This window comes from Eubalaena glacialis, chromosome 1 (assembly GCF_028564815.1).
Source record: "Eubalaena glacialis isolate mEubGla1 chromosome 1, mEubGla1.1.hap2.+ XY, whole genome shotgun sequence".
Classification (NCBI taxonomy): Eukaryota; Metazoa; Chordata; class Mammalia; order Artiodactyla; family Balaenidae; genus Eubalaena; species Eubalaena glacialis.
The window spans coordinates 173,243,839-173,269,563 of record NC_083716.1 but is presented as its reverse complement, the minus strand read 5'-3'; the positions used below and the strand labels follow the sequence as shown (position 1 = coordinate 173,269,563).

Below are 25,725 nucleotides of genomic sequence, written 5' to 3'. Positions count from 1 at the left end.
GGATTTCTTTCTTTGGAGAGTTAGTAAGATGTGATAAAAGGAGGAGGGAGAGAAATAATGGGTCCTTGAGTAATTTTATTGACAAGCATTCTTGGCATTACTCTTTACCAAACATATACTATACTTTGGTGCAAAGGTATCAGAACAGACTTTTGATGGACATATAAAGTTGGCATATTGAAAATTAGATTGAATGATGCTTCTAAGTTAAAATTTGTAGTGCAGCATGAAAAGCACTACTTAAAGTTCATACTTTAAAAAATTACTAGAAAAAACATTAAATGACATCTTGGTTGATTTTCTTAATCCCTCTCGTTTATTTGGTTTCCTAACTCGCATGCATTTTTTTAAAAATTGTAGGCTATTCTTATGCAAGAAGCTAAACGTAATTAAATGTGCAGGATGAAAAGATGGCACAGGCACTTCTGGTACCCCCAGGACCTGAAAGCTTCCGCCTTTTTACTAGAGAATCTCTTGCTGCTATCGAAAAACGTGCTGCAGAAGAGAAAGCCAAGAAACCCAAGAGAGAACAAGACAACGATGACGAGAACAAACCAAAGCCAAACAGTGACTTGGAAGCTGGAAAGAACCTTCCATTTATTTACGGAGACATCCCTCCAGGGATGGTGTCAGAGCCACTGGAGGACCTGGACCCATACTATATCAATAAGAAAGTGAGTGTTGATTTTATCCTTCCAATAAGTCTTTAATTTAACTCAACTTTAATATACTTTGCTGGGGCTCATATATATACCACACCATAATTTTTCTACTGTTAAAGATTTTATACTTTTTATTTCCACTTATTTTTAAGCACAATATAATAAGCAGAAACATTTATAAGAAATGAAGTCAAGATCTGGCCACAGTGAAGAGATATAAAGAGATGAACAATTTCTACAATTTCATAGAAATTGATACTGTCAAAATTAAAACTGACATCAACGAAGCAAAATATCTGTTATTGCCGACATATTTAAGCACACAGTAGACAACAGAATAGTAGCTATGTGAAAGAAGAGTTATGGGGTACATATACCTATTTTTTAATTCTTATTTGGCTCGAGGTTTCTTCACAATAGATTTGTGTTCTAGAGGGCAATAAGTAATCTTTTACTTAGCATCCTCCTATAGGAAGATATACATTGAGAAGCATGTTCACCCAAGGATACATGTTTTTGGTCCACTAACCTGGAATATGATTGGGAGCTTCTCTTAACCTTAATTTGTCACAGGCTAGATTCTATAACACTTACATATTGTTAAAAAATCACTCCAAGAAAAAAATGTCAAGAACAGAAGGCAAAAAAAAAACCCCCAAAACCTCAAGTTTTTCCATCTATATATGATTTAAATCAACAGCTATGACTGTGCCTTCCTAATACTATAATAATCACATAATTCTGTCAGAATTAGCTAGTTTTTGATGTTAAGCCAGCTGTGCAGTATTTTATAGGAAATATAAAAAATGGATGATAGATTCTATGCTTTCTAATTGGGTATTTTGACATCTTACAACCACAATTTATATTTCACGTTCACAAGCATAAAAACAGGCCCATGTAGAAACTAAAGATAAATTAATATCACCATGAGTCATTGGCTTACAGATTAAAGGAGATATTGAGCACTTTTATTAGTCGAAGCCAGCCCTTTTAAAAGGAATGGCGAAAGAAATTGCGTTCTTTAAGCAGCATACAATTTATAAGATCAATGATGGTTAAAGGAATTGACAATTAACCATTCAGACATGGAACTAGCCCTACTGCTCTAAAGGAGTGCTTCTCAAACTTACATGTACGTACACATCACCAGAGGATCTTGTTAAAATACAGATTCTGATTCCATCAATCTGGGGTGGGGTCACGGATCCTGCGTTTCTAACAAGCCCTTGAGTGAGACTCATGCTGCTAGTACATGGGCCACGCTTCGAGTAGCGAGTAGCGAGCTTTAAAATGCTTTATTTAAAGTTACAGAACAAAGTTAAATAAACAGGTCCTTTCTTCTTCCTTTTAAACTAGCTTCATGAAAGGTGGCAGATAATAAATATTCATATAGTTCAAAAAATAATTTATTCCAGTACTTTACTATAGAATCGATAAAGAAAATTTTGAAATTTAGTTACTGTATTATTACACATGATGATGCTAGTGAGGCATTCCCCAAGAAACTAGAAGAAAATTCTCCTCTGAAAATTATTGATTCAAACTATATATTTGCAAAGATACCTTCAAGAGACAGGGGCATGACTGATACTCTGACATGATTAAAAGTATTTGCTACTTAAAGAAAGGAAGTGTCCTTAAGAAAGGGAACTGGTAAAATTAAGGGGGGAAAAGGAGAATAATAGAGACAAACATTAGCATTTTCCCAGGGAGACAGATCTTTAGTTAGTAGTAGCCCTGAAAGCATATTCCTCCCAGAAAGTCACTTCATTGTAAAGGGGCTACACTGTACTACCTAGTCAAGATGTCATCAAACATATGTATTATTTAACTAAGTCAGCTTATTTGGACTCCACCCTCAGCAAAGAATATCTTATTATAATTTGTCTTCCCATAGATCTGCTTAAAGAAAAGAACGTGCTGGTTGTGCTATGGCAATTATTTCAGCCCATGTGACAGTGATATATCTGGTTGTATATAAGTAGATTGGCATTCTGATTTTATATCAGGCTTTCAAGCTTGGTTAATGTGAGTCTGCCGCTCGGAAACAGAATTGTTCTCTGTGTGCTAACAAAGTCAGTTTTTATTGCCTTCCTGTCTGACAGCAAGACTTGAACACTGATTTATTCATAACGGCCATGACCCATCTTGAGAGACATCTAGACTGTTTACTGTTGTCTGCACAGCTTTCCTTTATGAAGTGTCCATAAAGATAAAGATTGAGGTGCTACTGAAGAAAAAGGTAGTCTGTGGTTCTTAGGATAGAAGGAGCTAATGTAGGAAGCTAATGGAGAAGTTCTGGAATTTAAAATACGGTATAGAGCTTGTTAATTATATGAAATAATGCAGGTGAAAGGCATTTTAAAATTGTAAAGCATTATGTAACTTTGCTTCCGTCAATTAATGATACAGTTTACATACCTAATTTAATCATATGAGCAACATCACAGTGTATTTTAATGGCATTCAAATTGAACAGATAAAACAAGAATAGCGACAGTGATAATAATAGCTAACATTTGTTATGCGCATACTTTGTCAGGTACTGTTTGAGTGCTTTAACTGGTATAACTTATTTAATATTCAAAGAACCAGTGAGGCAGGTACTATGTTAACCTCAGTTTATAGATGGGAAGGTGAAGCCCAGAGAGGTTAAGTAACTTGCCCAAAGTCACATTCCATAAGTGGTGGATTAGGATTCGAACCCAGGCAGTCAGGCTCCAGAGCCAGAGCTCTTAACCACTAAGCAAAACTACATATGGTGTTTATTAATATAAGAAAAGAAAATTTTTTTAAAAATTGGTTTTATAATTTTGAATTCTCTGATGTATGCGGTTCTACTCAGAGAACTTATTCTTGCCTCAAGTAGTAAAAATTTTAGTGAACCTGTAAAATGTGCATTTACCTGGAAAAAAGAAGCAAGCAGCATTCCAGAGTAGAAAATAACCAGTTTAACATACTTCCAGATATAACATTCATCACCTTAGTAGCAGTAAGTAATACTATTTTTTTAAGTCACATCAATACTTATCATTTCTTAGAGGAATGATTTTGGAATTGACACTATTTATCTCTCCTCTATTTACGTGTCATTCTGTCAAATAATTTTCAGTTTAGATATATCTCTCAGTAACGTAAGAGCCCCAAATTTCAAATGCCTTTCTTGAAATTTTTTCCCCATACAGGACATTAACGTTTTATTCTTAATTTCTCAGAACTCAGAGTTTTCTTTGTGTTAGGGGCTGTTCTCCAGAAATAAACTGGTATTGTGTTCTTAAGGTCTGCTTTTATCCAGAATCAGTAAATTCACCAAAGATGCCCTTGGCATGTTGTTTTTAATCCCATTAGTACTACAAAGGCCAATCTTGTGGGAAGAGAAGAGGATTCCATGTTTTAAGGGACAGTTCATTCCTGTTACTCTATTTTTGGAGATTTTTTCAAAATAAAATCCTCTCAGTGTTACAAGTGGTTTTTTCAGGGATATTGTTTCAAAAAAGCATGAGTAAATGTACCTTAAACTATGGTAAACTTTACATGTTACTGCTGTCATTGAATGTTTAAATGGATCTAGATTGTTTGGCTATAATATCACATGATTTAATCTTGTGAATTCAAAAAATCCTTTAATGCATTTGTGCTTCAAGGGCACTCTTCCCAATGTCCACTGTCCCTTGTGGATAATCTCAGTGCTAGTAAAGAACAGTTTATTTGCCTTTGTCATAGAATTGTTCAAATTTATAGAGTACAGTTCATGGAAAATGGCTGGTGAGGTCCATGGTCGTGAATACAAAAGGCCAATGTGCAGAGAAGATGTTTTCTCTACCCTTTATACTTACAATATATTTTATATTTATAAAATATAAATATTATACTCACAATATATCTATTCAAACAGAGCATGTTGTCAGTGAACATGAATGTATGGGATATAGCCCTTACTTAAAGGATAAAAACATATTATTAAGTAACTGGTTATATAGAATAGATGTCTTAAAGGTAAATGGCATCTTAAAGATAAACCCACAGTTAATTAAAACAGGTGTTTATTTGCAAACCAGGCTATTAAATACTGTGGAAAAAATGGAGAAAAAGTAGCAAACAGGCTCTTTATGCTCAATGATTTATAACAACTTCTAAGCTAGTCCTCAGTGGAATGAACTCTACATGTAAATTGCTACTTGACTGTAATTACAAGCAACATGCCAATGTGCGTATATTAATGTACTAAGACTTACTGGAAAAGGGAAACAATTAGGGAGTGATCAGAAGGCAGTGTGATTTATCTGGAAAGACATGGTGGAGGAGATGATCTTGATAGCTGAGGACATTCCCAGAGAGTAGGAATTTTCAATCCTTGGCTGCATATTAGAATCACGTGAGGAAATTTTTTAACATACCATTGTTTGTGCCCATCCTCCAGAAATTGATTCAATTGTTCTCGCGTGGATCCCATATGTCGGCAATTTTAAAATCACCCCAGGAAATTCTAACATGTGGACAGGACTAAGAACCTTTGATATAATAGTGGGTCGTTGTAGGTGGGACCTTATTGTCAGATCTGTTATGGACCTGAAACGGGAGGAAGTTTGCATTACATGACCTTTCAGGTGCCTCCCTCCTCCAGGATTCTATGACACTCATTTTCAGAATCAGAGGGAGAAGCTGACAGTGTGTGGAATTGGCAAGTGAATTGAACTGGCTGGAACAGAGATGCTTTGGTGGGAAAAAAATAAAAGATGATCCTAGAGAGACCTACTAGGTAATCATTGGGTAGTACAGCTTAAATGCTAAATTGAAGATTATAGGTTTCAGGGAATGCCCTTTGAAATGATGTAGTCCAGCCTACTTCTTAATGCAGCTGTTCCTTCTCAGTATTACCAGCAGATCTATAGAATGAGCAAAACCAGGTTATTCAGCCTGTTTGAACATTTTAAAGTAGGACAACTACCATAGGGAAAATAGCTTTCATAAACTTTGGAGTTAAAAGCCTTGATGCAATTAAAATATTTATAAAAGATTATTTTAATAGCAGTATGTACAGAATAATCTGAAAAGTTACCAAAGCTGGAGACAGATGGTAAGCCTTAGATAGACTTAGAGTCCATAAAGTTACCTTACATCTTGGTAAAAATTTTGTGTAGGATCATCAGTTTGTATCAGGAAGTTGATACCTGAGAGACAGATTAGATAATAGTATATCATATCTTTATTTGTAGCTATGTTAATTTAAGGGAGAAACACCTAACATGTTTATAGTTATGATATACAAACTGGCTTAAACAAGTTCAAACAAATCAGGTAAAAAGTTTTTTTATGTGTATAAGCTCTTCAAATAAGCCACATGTCTAATCTAGTAATTTTTTTCTCATATTTTCTTTTTCAGACTTTTATAGTATTGAATAAAGGGAAGGCAATTTTCCGATTCAGTGCCACCTCTGCCTTGTATATTTTAACTCCGCTAAACCCTGTTAGGAGAATTGCTATTAAGATTTTGGTACATTCATATCCTTTTCATGTGAATTGTCTAAATGCTGTTTCTTTTAGTTGATTTTACAAAAAATGTCATTCTTTTTTAAAAAAATATATAAAATTTCTTTGAGATTAATGGTAACATTGTTTAATCTGTTTTACTCATTGATTTTCTGCTATTCATAACAAGATTATTGTAGAATGACTATTATGATTCTAGAAGTAAAAATGCTACCATGATAGTGAATGTGTAAATGAAAAACATTGTGTAGTAGGAACAACAGCAAATCTACTTCAAACTTTTTATTAACCTCAATTAGACCATGTATAACCACCACTAAAGAAACATAGTCTATGGTGCTTAGTATTATTATCTATATTACCAAATGTTCAAACTTTTGTGCCTTAATTCGTTCTGTATTTTCATTACCTGGGCCTGTCCTCTCTCCCTCCCTCCCTCCCTCCCTCCTTCCTTCCTTCCTTTCTTCCCTCTTTCCTTCCTTTCTTCCCTCTTTCCTTCCTTTAGTAAATATTTTTTAAACTACTATGTGCCTATGTATCTGATTGATAATATATATTTAAAACTCATTGAACTTAAAACTACTTACAGTGATAGTCAAAATGTATATGTAAAATGACATAATAGGGGTGGATTTCAAGAAAATTCTCAAGACATGATAATAAAATAGAAAGGTGATCTTCAGACGCAGTGTTCAAGAATGGGCATCTTATACAGATTCAAAACAGGCTAACATAAAAACTAAAAGAGAGACAAAAGAGACAGGGTTAACCTAGAGACAGGGGAAATGGGACTGATAACCTTTTGAAATGCATTTGAATTCTCCCATTCTATGGTTTGATACTGTAAAGTATTTACGTTTTAAAATAAAAGATTTACCTCAAAATATGTAATCATAAACTTCCTTAGAGTGAAGTCTGGATTGAGATCCTAAGGGAAATTACTACATCTAATTCTTAGGAAGGTTTAAAAACAGTGTTTGTTTAGGTATGGTGTGGACTAGATATAGGAAGACAGCTAGATGGCCAAAGTTCCCACACTCTCAAGTGAAAATAGAAAGTTAGAAAATAATACTAGCTCTTTAGCAAAAAATTGTCTCTCTCTTTATTCTTACATTGTAAACGCTAAAGGAACAAGTTACGTCACTATAAGACTGCTAGAGTTCCTAATTACAGTGGAATTCTCAGTCAGTGTAATCCTAAAATATATGGGGCTGTACATTCTCAAGTGTATTATTTTGCACTCATTAACCTTTTGTCTGTCAGTAGAAATTGTAAACGATACCTGAAGTATAACTTTTAGACTTATACTATAAACTTACTAAAGAATGGTCATTTCCCCTGCAGTGCAGCTTCACACAACTCAGTGAAATGCAAAATTCCCATTTGCTTCAAATAGAGATCTCTTTCTATTGAATTCAGTTTTGTGAGAAAATGATGTAAAATAAGAAAGAATGGACCAAGAGTATATGACAGACTTTGAAGTTTCTTACTGTTTTTGCCATTGTTTTAAAAGAAATAAGTAAGGTTAATTTTACAGGTAACTTGTGTTGATTTTTTTTTTTTTGTACTGGATCATTTTTAAGTGGCCATGACATTGTACTAGCATTTATTCCTTAACTATAATCTACTTTATTCAGCATGCTTATCATGTGCACTATTTTGACCAACTGTGTATTTATGACCCTGAGTAATCCTCCAGACTGGACAAAGAATGTAGAGTAAGTAGAAATAATTTCTTGGAATGAGAAATACACACTCAAATTCTCTAGCAACCTCCTTATAGTTATGGTCTGACTCATGGTTTCCACTTTTTTGAAGTCAGGCTAAACACTTTTAAGAAAAAGTTATTTCCTTAATATGAAAAAAATAGAGGAAGTTCTTTAGGGGACTTTTTCTCCTATGAGGTAGGTATTTCTTCTGACAAAGGATAGTATCTGTTTAAGAAAGGTTATTAATTGTATATACTAGGTGGTAAACTAAACAATCATTTAGCATAAAAGTTAAGACTGAATCACAGTTATGTACTTTAGATAAAATACAATTACCATTTGAATAATTTTATAAATAAAATTATTTTATTCTAGTATATTACCACTATTGTTATATTCTGATAAAATAGATTTAGGTGTTTAGCTCTATATTACTATATTAGGCATTTCAGTTATATGTTATATCATTACATTTAGGAAAAATACATTTAGGTATTTAAGTTACTTTGATGTTTAGTTATATGTCGACACATAGTTTATTTAGACAGAGGATGTGTGCTAAAACACTACAGATGTGTTCTGTAAAAAGGAAATATAGAACTACCATATGACCCAGCAATCCCACAACTAGGCATATACCCTGAGAAAACCATAATTCAAAAAGAGTCATGTACCACAATGTTCATTGCAGCTCTATTTACAATAGCCAGGACATGGAAGCAACCTAAGTGTCCATCGACAGATGAATGGATAAAGAAGATGTGGCACATATATACAATGGAATATTACTCAGCCATAAAAAGAAACAAAATTGAGTTATTTGTAGTGAGGTGGATGGACCTAGAGTCTGTCATACTGAGTGAAGTAACTCAGAAAGAGAAAAACAAATACCGTACGCTAACACATATACATGGAATCTAAAAAAAAAAAAAAAATTGGTTCTGAAGAACCTAGGGGCAGGACAGGAATAAAGACGCAGACGTAGAGAATGGACTTGAGGACACGGGGAGGGGGAAGGGTAAGCTGGGATGAAGTGAGAGAGTGGCATGGACATATATACACTACCAAATGTAAAACAGATAGCTAGCGGGAAGCAGCCGCATAGCACAGGGAGATCAGCTCAGTGCTTTGTGACCACCTAGAGGGGTGGGATAGGGAGGGTGGGAGGGAGACGCAAGAGGGAGGAGATATGGGGATATATGTATATGTATAGCTGATTCACTTTGTTATAAAGCAGAAACTAACACACCATTGTAAAGCAATTATACTCCAATAAAGATGTTAAAAAAAAAAGGAAATAAAATGTCTTTGCAAAACCATGTTCAAAAAATAACAGGGCTTAAGGGGAAAACATGATTATGGACAGATCACTCAAAACTTATAAAACTTTGTAATTAGGACACTAATAAAAACAATGACAATCCTAATAAAAAGATATTGGCCCAGTTAAATCTCTATGGACATTTGTACCTAAAATCTCAGCCAGCAACCTCCCTGCAGTCTCAGACCATGGGTCTTGTCCTTTCTCCCTTGAAATGGAGACCCTGGGAACATTTGAATGATATCATCAAAATAAAACATTTGACTCAGTATTTTAATACAGAGGGAAATATCTAAGCACAGTAGTTTTGGGCATGTTAAACTAGACCCTGCTGGCACTAAAGAAGGAACTTCTGTTAATTTTTTCATTAGTATTAAGGTCTTTTATTGCTAAGGATGTTCTACGTAAATGTGAAGGAAAAGGTGTCCTGATTATTTCAAAGCATCAATACGCTGGGGAAAACTGTGCTTTAACTAATACAATCTCTGCATTATAACAACATTATTCCCCAATTTGTCCATCACATGTGAGATTATTCGTGACAAAGAAACATGCTATTTAGTGAAACAGAAGATGTTTAGGTTATACAGGCTATTAATGTATGGTATAATGCAATGATCAGGTATTTGTTTCAGTGCAAAAGAAAATTTTATTATGTTCTTCTTATTGTTATATTTTTTAAAGTAATGTCCAACAGGAGATAAGTTATTATGACAAATACTGCCACTTTTATTTCTGTTTTTTATAGATTTCTGTGAGGATTTACAGCATCATTCTAAGCTATCATTTGTCAGTGGTTTAACACATTAGTTAAAGACTTTTTTGAGAGTAGATTGAAAATGCTCCCTAGAAATCATTTTAGTAGAGAATCCAGTTCTTATGTTGAGGCAAGCCACTTAATAGAATTCTTATGATTTGGGGATTAACAAATGGACATACCTATGTAAAACTACTCTGTATGTTCTTTTCCCTGCAGAAATTATTGACATATTTTAACATGTACGAATTCATTTGTATAACATTATTAAAAGACAGGTACGTGAGAGAGTGGCATGGACATATATACACTACCAAAATAGATAGCTAGTGGGAAGCAGCCACATAGCACAGGGAGATCAGCTCGGTGCTTTGTGACCACCTAGGGGGGTGGAATAGGGAGGCTGGGAGGGAGACGCGAGAGGGAGGAGATATGGGGATATATGTATATGTATAACTGATTCACTTTGTTATAAAGCAGAAACTAACACACCATTGTAAAGCAATTATACTCCAATAAAGATTTTTAAAAAAAAGAGAGAGACAGGTAAAGGGGACACTTAAATATTATTATTTGAATATGCAGTTTTCTCTTTTTAAAGTCATTTTTAGAGATGACTATATCCATTATGAAAAGTCTTAAGCTTTACAAAAGCTTTTGACTTACACTGTTTAGTTGGGAAACTTTGCACAGGTTTCTGATCAATTATCTCTAGTCAGTTGACAGCAAGGCAGCAGGAAAACAAGCAAAATATTAGTGGTTACAGCCAAAAAACAAAACAAAACAAAACAAACAAACAAACAAAAAAATCACACAAAAAAACAGAGTCCAATGAAAAGAGAAGTCAGTTCCGACATGAAAATAGAAGTCACTGATAGCAGAAACCGTCCCTGTACAAAGAGGTAGCATACTCAGAAGGCCTGAGGACCATATTGTATAGTGAAGGTTGTTGTTATGTAAGGCAAGGCACTTCTATAGACATCAAAATTACAGGGGAAAATAAAACACCTTGTAACATGGACAGAATCAACAATATGATTAAGAGCCTAGTGGGGGTACAGCCAAGAAAAATCAAGATCCCCTTGATTCTCACTGACCTGTTCAATCTAGTTTGCTAATAGGTACATCTGAACACCCATTCTATGCAAAGCTGTCTCAAATGTTTAGTTCTAAGACCTCTCTTCCTTGGATAGCTATCACACTCACCATACACTCCAAATGTCCCCACAAATTTTCTTCCTTTTCCAAAAACAGGAATAGGAGTAGGGACTTTAATCTTGCTCCTAGTCTGTAGATAACTTAGAATTGCTTAAGCATAAACCACAGGGCACTAACCATTAATAGGATAAACAGAACATACATTGGAGCTGTCTCTTATGCCTTTTGCAATGCCAGGTAACTCTCCAAACAGAAATGTCATGGTGATTATGTGTAATACACAAAGATCCAAACCAAAACACAAGTAACCATAAGCTTGGCATTGTAAATTATATGTCTTCCTAATAAAGTCAGCTGCTTCATAATAAGTAAAGATAGCAGTTATACTCACTCCTCATGAAATTAATTGAATTGTTTAAAAAAGGAAGACGAATATTCTTAGGAAAACTAGACGTGAAGATTTCTGCATACATTTTCCTTTGATTTCTTTGTTCCCTCATAAGAGAGAAATTTCTACAGAAAAAGAAAATGCGAAAATAACTCTCCTAACTTTTTTCACGTATAAAATACTAGTAGGCTAGAAAAGATAATGAATTTTAATGAAAGTAAATTAAATCTTTGTGGCTTGAGAGGAGTAATCTGAAGAACAAACTTAGATTGTACTTTTAAAAAGAATCCACTGTTGAAAAACAAGTACTCTCTCCCAACTATTTTTGGAAGAAACAGAAATAACTTGTATTGTCAACACTCAAAGGAGAGAGGGCTAGAAATTCACTACCAAACAACAAATGGAAAAGTCTTTCACCATTTTGGAGGCTGAAACTTGAATTTGAGCATGTTTAAATGATTTGGCCCAATTGCGTAGTAACTGATGAGAGGTTAGATTCAGGAATTTTGGTATCCCTGAATTTTGGTAATTTTGGTAATTGTGTAAACACATACACAGAAAATACTAATGCACTGAAAGTTTTTTGATGAATATGTATATATACATATATATATATATGTATTTGGTGAATATATGTGTGTGTGTGTATATATATATATAGAGAGAGAGAGAGAGAGAGAGAGAGAAAAGCAGATTTATAACTTTATGCCTGAATCTTAAGGATAAAAAGGGGAAGTATATTTTCTAGATTAGACATGTAAAATATCCCCCAAAATTATTTTAATCATTAAGAAATTTGAGTGAAATATTTTATTATAAATAAACAAATCCAAAAAATGTTATCTCTAGAGCTATAATGTCCAATGAGCTATAATGTCCAATGAGCCACATGCAGCTATCGAAACTTGAAATTTGGCTAGTCTTAATTGTTGAAAGGATAACATTTTAGATATGTTGGTTTAAATAAAATATAATATGCAAACTAAGTTTATTCATTCCTTCTTACTTTTTTATTTGGTTACTAAAAATTTTAAAACTACGTATGTAGCTTGTATTATATTTCATTTGGACAGTGTTGCTCTAGCAGATCAAGCTTGATAATTATCCATAAAACACATGAAACTATTATTCTAAAACCTAAATGTTTAAACAAGATCAGATTCTTTGTGGAAGGTATTATCTCTTCAGTTTAACCCTTTACTCAAGCTCATAAGATTAAACTAGTAGGTTTTTTTTGTAAGTGGAAATAAGGAACAAGGTCTTAGTGAAGTGAAAAACCACAAAAGGATAGGATTTGCTATATTTTAACAGTTCAAACGAAACAGTTAATTTTTGTTTGGATGCTTTTCCTAGGTACACATTCACTGGAATCTATACCTTTGAGTCACTTATAAAAATCTTGGCAAGAGGGTTTTGCTTAGAAGATTTTACATTCCTTCGTGATCCATGGAACTGGCTGGATTTCAGTGTCATTGTGATGGCGTGAGTATTTTTGAAAACATGTTAAGCTCAAAGGAATGAAAACAGTTGCAGCATAAACCAGGTAGTTGTGACATATTTTTAAAGTAGAGTTTGCTTATAAGCCAAATTAACTATATGCCTCATATGTTTTGAGAATACATATTAGAATATATATTGCAAGGTAAATATATCTGGTAAATGAGCAATAAATGGAATTACCTTCATGTCATAGAGCCTGCTACTTCATCAAAGTGAAGTTATTCATTGACTATAATTTTATACCACCGACTGTACTTCGATTAGTTTTGTAAACAAACTTGTTCATATTAGTGAAAACTGCATTGAAATAAAGCAGCAATATTTTATTCGTAAAGGCAGCTGTTAGCACATGGCACCCTGAAGTCTATAGCATTTCCATAAAACTCAAGGGGCTCTATTTGCCAAACCAACCCACTTTTCATTCTTTATTTAGTATAAACTTTTCCAAACCTATCAGTAACTCTGATTTAATTCTACAGGTATGTAACAGAATTTGTAAGCCTAGGCAATGTTTCAGCCCTTCGAACTTTCAGAGTCTTGAGAGCTCTGAAAACTATTTCTGTAATCCCAGGTAAGAAGAAACTGGTGTAAGATGGTAGGCCCCTTATATCTCCAACTTTTCTTTTGTGTTATTGTGTTTGTGTGTGAACTCCCTATTACAGATATGTGACAGAGTTTGTGGACCTGGGCAATGTCTCAGCGTTGAGAACATTCAGAGTTCTCCGAGCACTGAAAACAATTTCAGTCATTCCAGGTGAGAGCTAGCTTAAACACCGAGGCTGACTTTAAATACACTGTAATAATATTGAGATTGAAATTACACTTATAACATTAGCCTTGTTGCTTATTGTTTGTCATCTTCAAGAATGCCAAATGAAATTACATGTTTATTTATAAAGTCAGCCTTTGAGTTTAACAGAGAATTGCATGAGGTGTCTATAAAAAATACTAGTTTTGCTCTCTCACCCACTTTTTTTTGCATTTACGATGCAATGTTTTCTTTCTTACATTCTAAAAAAGTTTTGCTACCATGGCTTTACTAACTGATTTAGATTTTACCATTTACCGCGGATCTATTTTGAAAGTGGATCTCCTCTTATAAAGGAGAAAAGATTATTATTGAACAGCATGTACATGGCATGGGATTTTTATTATTTTAAAATTCTTTCCTCCTCTAAATCATTGCTACTTGGAAGCTAGTATTAAAAAATGGTTGGAGAGAAACAGCCTCATGAAACACAAAATCTGAAGTGTAAAACAACTGCAAGTTTGTCTTTACATGTTCGTGGCAGCACATAAAACCACACATTAAGGAAACCTCCTGCCTAGATATTTACACTTTTATTTTAAACCTCCAGAAAGCACACTGATCATAAATAAAATCTGCTCTTCATCCATTTCCCAAACCATCTGGCTGTCCATAAAGCTTTGGTGTCTAAAGAGACAAACAACTGTTTGTGGGGAAAGATAATGTGTATGACTATTAAGAAGACACTGTGGCTTACGACACTCTTTCTCAACTGACCTATCCTTCTCTCTCCTCAGGTTTAAAGACCATCGTGGGTGCCCTGATCCAGTCTGTGAAGAAGCTTTCTGACGTCATGATCTTGACTGTGTTCTGTCTGAGCGTGTTTGCTCTAATTGGTCTGCAGCTGTTCATGGGCAACCTGCGGAATAAATGTTTGCAATGGCCCCCAAGCGATTCTGCTTTTGAAACCAACACCACCTCCTTCTTTAATGGCACAATGAATTCAAATGGGACATTTGTTAATGTAACAATGAGCACATTTAACTGGAAGGATTACATTGAAGACGACAGTAAGAAATATTGCTCCATTGTTAATCTCACTGTTGCTGAATGAGTTTTCAACTATAAATAGTTGAGGCTGTGGGCTTGAAGCCATCTTTGTAAATTGGTTTCCACTTTGGAAATAACTGAACTAAACAAATTCTCATTTGTTCCTAATGGCAATAGGACTGATATGAAATGAAACAATTTATTCTTTATATTAACAGGTCACTTTTATGTTTTGGATGGACAAAAAGACCCTTTACTCTGTGGAAATGGCTCAGATGCAGGGTAAGGAAAACTTTTTTCTAAAGATGTAGAACACTTTGGAAAAAAAGCAAATAGGAAAAATATACCAGGGTAGCCTTACATGTGTATAATAAAGAGTGGTACTGCCTACCTAGGAAGTACCTTCTCTGTCTTAATTGGATTGGTATCGATTCTAAACTCACAGCCATTAAAATCATCCCTTTGGGTGAAGAACTGTCATCAAGAATTTGACAGTTAAGATGTACCTGAATTATTGCTCCAAGTGTGAAGGCCCAGCATCTGTCTTGTCTGTAAACCCATCAGAGCCATTTAAGAATTACAGGGAAGGAAACGTAAGATGGGTACATTTTGATTGATGTGAGGATGTATTGATGGGATAAGTTTTGCTGTGGCTAGAAATGATCCAGACTGTAACATGGTCTTCAGGGTGCAAACCCAGTTGGGAAACTGCTTTGAAAGACTTAGGTATTCTTGAAATAGCATGAAATCCTGTGTGCAAGGAAGCCACGAGGCAGATGCATGTCAAAGGCATGTTTGAGTCTGCATCTGCATATTTTACAGTTTTTTTTCACATTCCACAATAAGAGATGCTGTAATGTCTTAGCTATCCTGCTAGTCTCTGATACTTAACATATTTTGCCAAGAGTATTATAAATTAATTTTAAGTCAGGGTAGAGAGTGAATTTCTTAGAAGCCAAGGGATAGCAATAGTAAGTGACTCTTAAGATCACAGAACTTACACAGAACATATTTTGAGTCATCCTAGAAAATGGGAAACTGGTGTGGTCATAAAGGTTTAAGAGGGTTACTGAAACCATATACCAGTCACAGAGATGGAATTTGGGGGAAATTTTTTTTCCTGATAGTTTTCTCAAACTTTGGTAGGAGAGTATGGTGAATAAGAGCATAGGTTCTACAGTTTATGTATACCTGGGTTCAAGTCCTACCTCCACCATTTACAAACTCTTTGACCTTGGAAAAGTGTCCAAAGCTCTCTGTATTTGAGTTTATTTATTTCTAAAATGAAGAGAGTAATATCATCTCTCCCTTGGGGTTATTATGGTGATTAATTACTTAATACACATAAAGCACTTGGACTAGCACCTGGTCCATCATAAACATTTATTGCATGTTAGCTATTGTTTTTATTATTATGGTTAATGTAAAAACCTAGATAAAATTTTGGATAAGGTTGGTTAATGCATACTTTATCCCTACTAAACCATACTAATCCCTTCCCTTTATAGAGTACCTGCTATGGGTCAGGTAATTTACATGGTAAAATTGACAGTCACTCTATTGTTAAATGTCAAATAAAATTCTAAAGAAATCTATGTAATTTCAAGACTTCCTATAAGACTATAGTCATTAAGACAATATGGTATTGGGAAATAGTAGATATAGATCAATGAAACAGAGCAGACAGCCAAAAAAATAGACCACAAAAAATGTAGTCAACTAGTTTTTGACAAAGAAGAAAATGCAATTCAATAGAGACAGGAAAATTTTTTCCAAAAATGGTGCTAAAACAATTGGTGATCCATATGCAATAAAATGAATCTAGATACAGCTTTACACCCTACACAAAAATTAACTCAAAACTAATCATAAACCTAAATGTAAAATACAAAATTATTAAAATTCTTTTAGAAAACATAGAATAAAAGCTACATGACTTTGGATTTTGCGATGAGTTTTTAAATGCAACCCCAATAGCACAGTCCATGAAAGAAATAATTGATAAGTTGGACTTTATTAAAACTAAAAGCTTCTGCTCTGCAAAGACACTGTAAAGGGAGTGAAAAGACAAGCCATAGAGTGGGAAAAAGTAGTTGCAAAACACATATCTGATAAAGGACTTGTATCCAAAATACACAAAGCACCCTTAAAACTCAAAAAAAGAAAACAAATAACCCAATCTAAAAATGGGCAAAACTCTGAACAGACATCTTACAAAAGAATATACACAGATGGCTAATATGGATATATAAAGATGCTCAACATCTTTTGTCACTAGGGAGTTGAAAGTAAAACAATAATGAGTTACTACTATATAGCTATTAGAATGACAGAAATTTTTTTTAAAAACTGAAAATACCAACTGCTGGTGAAGATGCAGAACAGGAATTCTCATTCATTCATTGCTGGTTGGAATGCAAAATAGTACAGCCACTTTAAAAGACAATTTGGCAGTTTCTTACAAAATAAACACAGTCCTACCATACAACTCAGCAACTGCCCTACTAAATATTTAGCTAATTAATTTGAAAATTTATATCCACACAAAAACCTGATATGAATATTTATTTATAGCAGCTGCATTCATAATCACAAGAAACTGGAAGCAATCAAGTTATTCCTCAAGAAGTGAGTAAACAAACTGTGGTATACTCATACAATGAAATATTACTGAGTAATAAAAAGAAATGAGCTATCAAGCCATAAAAACATTGATGAACCTTAAATGCATATTAATAAGTGAAAAAAAGCCAATCTGAAAAAGCTACATTCTGTATAATTCCAATTACATGACATTCTGAAAAAGATACACAATAGAGATGATAAAATGATCAATGTTTTCCAGGGGTTCAGGGTAGGGCCTTGACTGGTTGATGCACAGTGGATTTTTTAGGGTGGAGAAACTATTCTGTATGATTCTGAAATGGTGAATGTTAAGCATTTGTCAAATTCATAGAACTTTACAGCACAAAGACTGAACAGTATAAGCAAAAAAAAAATCTTATGTGAGGTTTAGGGATCCCAGGTTGAAACACAGAATGTGACAAAGGTATCTAAATATATTTTTAAATATAAAATAACCTCACTGAAGGAGGGAAATAGGTGCTAATCTAAGTAACTTTAGAAATGAATGGAGCCTGGAAGACTAAGTCAAAAGGAACTGTACTCTATTTGATAAAGTTGTTTTCCATGATAATATGAATTAACAATACTGAAACAATTATACATGTATACTGTTACTGAACAATTAAGTATATAGATAGCAGATGACAGAAGCCAGGTTTCTCACTTTTGGAGTGAGGGGTTACAGATAAGCAAAGGGAGGAGGATCAATCCAGAATGATCCCATAGTAATGAAATAAAGTTGGAGAAATGAGTATGACCTCATATTTAGCTTAATCTAGGCACATATAAAAATATATACATATGGTATTAGAAAGCAAGATCTGGGTGCTGTGTTTATTACCAAGGCAGTGTCATTGCTTCTAGGCCCTCAGCCGGCACAGCGAGGAGATATATGTGTATACACAAACACATACACACATTTATCATGATTTCTAATGCTATTCTTCAATAAAAGAGCAAAGGCTCCTTGGAGAAATGGCTGATTCTAGGACTGGGGCAGAAAATATAAAAGATGAGCCTGGAGCATCTTGTAGTTCCAGAATGTAAGAAAGTGCTGAAAAACAAACCAAAACAAAACACACACCTCCATGGGTTATGGCAAAGAGATACAGGAGTCAAGTGAAAAAGCTCCCAATGGCCAAAACTGGAACAATTTGAGCAAAAAATTACAATAATTATATTATAAATATAATATAATTGTATTATAATTCAAAGTATAAAATGAATATCCATGAGTACATACTTATATAAATAACTGATTGAATAAATAAATAGACAAATAAATGAGAGATAATAGATAAATCCCATGCAGAAGAATTCCAAATAATTTCTGTACATACTCCACTCTTAAGAAGGTGGATCATAACTCCCTGCTCCTTATGTGTAGGCTGCACATAATGACTTCATTCCAAAGAGTGCAGTACGGAAAAAGAAGAAAAAAACAGAGTAAATTTACAGTGGAGAAACCTGACAAACACTATCTCACCTGACAAACACTATCTCAAGTCAGGTGATGAAAGTTAGCATCAACAGTGATAAGTCATACTGATAGCATGTACCCTTGACATGATGTAAGGATAATAATATTTTACGTCTGTGGTCTTCCTCCCAAAAAATCCATAACCTCAATATCTAATCATGAGAAAAACATCAGACAAATCCCAACTGAAAGATATTCTTCAAAATACCTGACCAGTATTCCTCAAAAATGTCAGGGTAATCAGAAACAAGGAAAAGTCTGATAAACTGTCACAGCCAAGAGGAGCCTAATGAGACATGATGACTAAATGTAATGTGGCATCCTGGATGGGATCTTGGAACATAAAAAGGATATTAGGGAAAAACAGAGAAAACATGACTAAATTATGGACTTTGGTTAATAATAATATGTCAATATTGATTGAAATGTACCATACCAACATAAGATGTTAATTATATGGGAAGCTAGGCTGGGATATATGGGAAGTCTCTGTACTCTCTTTGCAATTTTTCTGCACATCTAAAATTATTCTAAAATATAAGTTTTATTTTAGGAATTTTTATAGAAGTGACTAATGAAGTAACTCATTAAGTTGTTCCCTACCTTTTGGTTGTTTTCTGACTTTTCATTTTTAATCATTGATTCTTGCCACTTTGAAAAGAAAGGTGTCAGAGGCAAAAAAATGTGTGGTTGCTGCCTCTCTGCCATTCTAAATGTCTATAAATGATTCCTTACACCTAAGTTTTCTTTTGATTTTCCTAATAAATTTCATCTGATAACAGTTTCACTGTGAGCAATTATCTAAAGTGTTCTGGAAATGAAGGCAAGCAAATTCATCACAGGCAGCAACTCTGGGTTTTGACAATTCCTATAAATTAATATGGATTGAAATAGCTATAACTGCTCTGCTGACCCAGCTCCATTTCTCTCTCTTGCAGCCAGTGTCCGGAAGGATACATCTGTGTGAAGGCTGGTCGAAACCCCAACTATGGCTACACAAGCTTCGACACTTTTAGCTGGGCTTTCTTGTCTCTATTTCGACTCATGACTCAAGACTACTGGGAGAACCTTTACCAGCTGGTAAGTGTATTAGTCCCTTTGGGTTGCTATAACAAAATGCCATAACAGAAATACATTTCTCACAGTTCTGGAGGCTGGGGAGTCCAAGATCAAGACACCAGCATGATCGCATTCTGACAAGAGCCCTCTTCCCGGTTCATAAGCTGACATCTTCTTGCTGTGTCGTCACCCAGAGGAAGGGGTTAGGGATCTCTCTGGAGTCTCTTTTTATTAGGCACTAATCCCATTCATGCGGGCTCCACTCTCATGACCTAAGCACCTCCCAGAGGCCACACCTTCTAATAGCGTCACATTGGGCATTAGGAATTCAACATATGAATTTGGGTGGGGACACACATTCAGAGCACAGCAGTAAAGTTCAAACTAACATGCATGAAATTTAAATTTATGAACATATATGAAATGACTAGTATAGATATTTGTTTATAACACTCTAGAATACAGAGAAGGGTCCAGCATAAAGCAAGTGTGCCTAGGATCCCAATTGTTCATTCAGTCAGTACATGTATATTGAGATTCTTCGATGACAAGCATTCTGCTAGGGGTTATGGAGGTTGCAGAGAATGTTCACGACTTTGAGTTTATAATATAGTTGTGGATTTAACAAGAACATGTGAAAAGATTTCGAAACTCCATTATATAAAAATTTCAAATTAAACCTAAGGTTAATTGGAGCTAGAAGAGGAGGGAAGAAAGATGTTATCTCTAGATGATGTGGAGAGTAGTAACTCCATTGAAAGGAATTAAAAATAGTGTCCTTACTTGTAATATTGCCCCACATTATAGACTCTAAGAAAAGCATTTTAGTAGTGCTCAAATATATATCCAGTATATACGAATTTGAAATGTGTGTGCTTACATCAAATGACACTACAATCAAGCCTCAAATAATTTAACTATTATTTGTGTGTCTGTCTGTGTGTGTGTGAGCATTTTAACACCAAATAAAACCTTGGTCAAAATACATTGAATGCTAAAAAGCATTTGTCTTCTGACTGTCTAATGATGCTAATCTGATCTTTATTTGGGGACATTTTATAAAATATTGTTGAAATTTATCTTTTTTTTTTCCCTAGACGTTACGTGCTGCTGGAAAAACATACATGATATTTTTTGTCCTGGTGATTTTCTTGGGCTCTTTTTATTTGGTGAATTTGATCCTGGCTGTGGTAGCCATGGCCTATGAAGAACAGAATCAGGCCACCTTAGAAGAGGCAGAACAGAAAGAGGCTGAATTTCAGCAAATGCTCGAACAGATTAAAAAGCAACAGGAAGAAGCTCAGGTACTAAGTGATAATGAGCAAAGCTGCTTTATTATTATTATTATTATTATCATTGTTACTATTATTTAGTTTTAAGTAGGAATATTGTTGTACCATAGAGGTCAAACTGGAACTGGCTTTTCATTTGGCATACAGGCATTGTCACTAGAAAAGAGAAAGCTATTCAAACATAAAATTGTTTCCTAAGTTAGAGTCAGGGTAGCTTTTTAGATATTATGGATAAGGAGATTAGCTCAGGGTAGAAAACATATTCAGAATAAGGTTAACTATGCAATTATCACATGAAAACTCAGGGGAGATTTTGATTTTCAGTTTAATGTAGAAAAGATACATAATGGATATTTCCAACTATTCCTGTTTTACCCCTAATTACAACATTTGAAGTTTTATTCTATAGTTGATTGATCTCAAATGTGAACAAGAAAACTTTATGCATACCTAATTTTAACCGTTCTTTGGAATTTCTATAGCACAATAGGATATCAGGATATCAGGAAGGCATCTGCTATTAGATTCCAACTTTAAATTCTCATTAATATTAAAGGACGTTTGGGCTAGGGCCATAGTGAATGGGGCATTCATGTCTTGAGGAAAAAAGAGAGAAAAACAGTACTTGATTTAAAGAAAAAAACATAAATTGAAGGTGAAAGTCATGGGAAGACAAAGCGAAATCCGATTCACTTCAGTGAGAATTATAGATCCTCTGGGTCTTCACCAACATTCGGTATGATCAGTCTTATTAACCATTCTACTAGGTATTTCACTGATGTCTTATTTTGCATTTTCTTAATTATTAAGGAATCTGAGCATCTTTTCATGTTTTTATTTTCTATCTGTATGGCTTTTATTGTAAAGTGGATATTCAAATATTATGCCCATTTTTTAGCTGGGTTGTTTGTTTTCTTATTATTGAGTTTGAGTAGTTTCAATATATAAATGAAATAGGTCCTTTAGTCCTTCATGATATCTATGCTTTGCAAATATTTTCTCCCAGTCTGTAATTTGTCTTTCATTCTCCTAACTGTACTTTTCTGAGGTAAGAGTTTTTAACTTTGATGAAGTACAGTTTATCAAACTTTTTTTTCTGCTTCTTTGATTATGCTTTTGGTGTTGCATCTAAGAAATTTCTTCCAAATCAAAACCACAAATATTTTCTCCTAATTTTTCTTCTGAAATTTTTATAGTTTTATGTTTTATATTTAGGTCAATGACCCATTTTAAGTTAATTTTTGTGTAAGGTGGTGTGATTTATGTGTTGAGGTTTTTTTTGCATATGCATATCTAATTATTCCAGCACCACTTGTTGAACGAAATATCTTTACTCCACTGAACAGCCATTGAACCTTTGTCAAAAATCAATTGTCCATATGTGAGTGAGTCTATTTCTGGAGTCTATCCTATTCAATTGATTTGTTTGCTTCTCTTTATACCAAAACTGCACTCTCTTAATCACTGTAGCTATTTAATAGCTACAGTCTTGAAATCAGATAGTCTTTTTCAAGACTGTTTTGACTATTCCAGGTCAAATATATTTTAAAAATGTATAGCTTCATATGAGTTTTAGAATCAGCTTGTCAATTCAGTATGGATAGTTTCTATTGTTATGTCTTCAAATTTATCATCTTTTCTCCTGCAACATTGGATTTGCCATTAATCCCATCCACTGTATTTTTCATCTCAGACATTATAGTTTTCATCTCTAAAAGCTTGATCTGCATCTCTTTTATATCTCCCACATAGCTAACATTTTGAACATACACAATACAGTTATAATAACTATTTAGAGTCCTAAAGTCCTTGTCTGCTAATTCTAACATCTGTGTCAGATCTTGGTCAATTTTCATAATTTATTCTTCATTTTTGGTTATATATTCCTGATTTTTTTTTTGCATTTCTAACAATCTTCAATTAAATTCCAGACGTCTGAAACTTTACCTTTTGGGGTGCTGGATATTGTTGTATTCCTATAAAAATTCTCGATCCTTGTTTGGGAGCATAGTTAAATTACTTATAAACAGTTTGATCCTTTCCATCTTCAAACCTTTGAAGATTTGTTAGGTAGAACTTAGAATTTTATCTAAGGCTAATTATTCCCTACTACTAAGTGAAAGTCTTTCTGAAAATTCTACCCAATGGCCCATTCACATAGTGTCTTCAAAACCATTGTTACATGTATTTAGTCTGTTTTAGTGGTTGTTTCAGAGGAAGAGCAAATCTGAGCTGTTACTATATCTTGATCAGTCCAAATAACTTTTGTGCATAGTGATTTTTTTCAGATGGATGTTTCCAAATATTTGAAACATTATTCGAATGTCAGTAAATCCTTGGAATCTTCGTCTTACCATTGGGTACAGAGCAGTATCATGGTTATAGTTTATTGATTTTATAAGAAAAGCCATAAACAAATTTGGTGATACTTGAAAATCTTATAAAGTATACATCACATCATGCTTGCCATAAATTTCTTTTTCTTTTCTTTTTTTTTTTTTAAGAGATTGGAGTTTATTTATTTATTTATTTTTGGCTGTGTTGGGTCTTCGTTTCTGTGCGAGGGCTTTCTCTAGCTGCGGCAAGCGGGGGGCCACTCTTCATCGCGGTGCGCGGGCCTCTCACTATCGCGGCCTCTCTTGTTGCGGAGCACAGGCTCCAGACGCGCAGGCTCAGTAGTTGTGGCTCACGGGCCTAGTTGCTCCACGGCATGTGGGATCTTCCCAGACCAGGGCTCGAACCCGTGTCCCCTGCATTGGCAGGCAGATTCTCAACCACTGCGCCACCAGGGAAGCCCCATAAATTTCTATATTTCAAGTATCTAAGAGTTTATTCCAGATCACTACAAATAAAACACATTTATAAGATAGCTATTTGCAGGGCAAAGAACTTCTTCATTTCAAAGCTTAAATAAATGTTATAGGAAATAATATACATGTATACATATAGATAGATAATGCATAGTTGTATTTTAAAGCATTGGATTATTCTATTATCATTTATAAAAACAGACAAAGCGATGTGCTTGAGGATACTAAACAGACATACGGTACAAGGGTAAGAATGTACTCTGAAATTCAGCCACTTTAGGGAAAATATGGCATCAATTAAAAGAGTATAATCTTTTAAATTTAGCAGTAAAAGTGGACTATGTCTAACAGAAGTTTAAAGAACTTAATTATCTCTATCCTAATTAGGTCAGCTAAAAAAATGTCAGTTCTTTTCACTTAAAAGTCAGTTATTGGATTACAGTGATCAAATCATGATTTGACTCAGCTTTAGCTTCATACATAAAAAAATTTAAACTGATTCTAGGGTATCTTATCCCAGTGTTTTAATATTGACTGGGATGGCACAGGACTAAGTTAATTTTACTTCCTTATTGACAATGCAGGTGACAATGACCAATAAATAGCCAGTGTTGAAGGAGAGGAGGGAGTGGAGGCAGGGGGTGGGACTTAGTCCACCCATGAGATCACTGGTGCTCCAGTGTAATGTGAGTCTTGCTAACCACCTTTGACTCTTCAAAAGCTACTATCTAGCTAATGACTTCATGGAGCCTAGCATCATTTCCATTTTTATTTAATAACTGTTGAAGGACCTCCTAGTGCTAGTCATGGTTTAGACATGAAAAAAAAAATTCGTATTCAGCTCAGTGGATTCACAAACCAAGTACAACTTTCAAAGACAGAGAAAAGCCAACAAAGAAAGAAATGTTTTGTCCTATATCATCATAATTGTGTTTGGCATTTAATTTGTGATCTTTAAACGTCTAATAGTGCCCAACATAGCATATTCCATAGCAGTATATATTGGTCTGATAGGAAAAATTTAGGAGTAAGCTTTGGGACAAAATTAGAAATAGTGGCATTTAAGAGATACAATATAATTAGGGGTAGAATTGTAATAAGTATAGTTAATGTCTTGTAGTTTTAAAATGGGATTTTAAAACTGGATCTTATGTCTACAGTGAAGTATAATCACACATAGTCATGTGGTTTTATTTTTTAAGGACACACAGATACAGTAAGTTATAGAGCCTATTTTGAATCACACAGAAATGATATAAGAAAAAGCAAATGTTATTCCCTGTGGAAATATTAGCACATATTTGTTATTTGTTACAAGAGGAATTCAGCAAGCCAGTTGTGAAAGTAACCCTATTAGTCTAAGTAAACAGGACATTGGCCATGTCACAGAGCTGGGTATAAACAGGTACACAGACATGGGAGGTGACAGGAAACATCTGCCTTTGAAAGGGAATTGGCAAATCCCTGGAAGTGGAACAAGTGACAAATTTGAGTTAACGAGTGACACAGAAAATGTGTTGTGTTGGGAGGTTACCATTGTTGCCTTACAAATCTGTTCGGTTTTGAGTTACTCCAACTGTTACCCACAATAGGTAGGGAAATCATGTCTTATGCAAAACAAATTCTGGAAGTGATTTAAATGAACTGAGTTTCAGAATTATGGCAAGGGAATA

At 34.3% G+C, this 25,725-nt stretch overlaps 1 protein-coding gene across 14 annotated transcripts in view; it reads left to right on the top strand.

Annotated features, from left to right (window-relative positions):
• Nucleotides 1-410: 410 nt before the first annotated feature.
• LOC133098164 (sodium channel protein type 3 subunit alpha) overlaps nucleotides 411-25,725 on the top strand; it is an 83,943-nt gene continuing 58,628 nt past the window's right edge. For 6 of the 14 annotated variants that reach the window (XM_061200973.1, XM_061200959.1, XM_061200923.1 and 3 more), the window contains exons 1-9: nucleotides 411-674; nucleotides 6,049-6,167; nucleotides 7,784-7,873; nucleotides 12,842-12,970; nucleotides 13,651-13,742; nucleotides 14,534-14,806; nucleotides 15,005-15,068; nucleotides 19,830-19,971; nucleotides 21,048-21,254. In XM_061200973.1, coding sequence (XP_061056956.1) covers nucleotides 411-674; nucleotides 6,049-6,167; nucleotides 7,784-7,873; nucleotides 12,842-12,970; nucleotides 13,651-13,742; nucleotides 14,534-14,806; nucleotides 15,005-15,068; nucleotides 19,830-19,971; nucleotides 21,048-21,254 — 1,380 coding nt within the window. Of the gene's footprint in view, nucleotides 675-6,048; nucleotides 6,168-7,783; nucleotides 7,874-12,841; nucleotides 12,971-13,467; nucleotides 13,560-13,650; nucleotides 13,743-14,533; nucleotides 14,807-15,004; nucleotides 15,069-19,829; nucleotides 19,972-21,047; nucleotides 21,262-25,380; nucleotides 25,397-25,725 lie in introns of all 14 variants that reach the window. The other 8 variants (XM_061200982.1, XM_061200967.1, XM_061200916.1 and 5 more) reach the window with 4 other exon arrangements.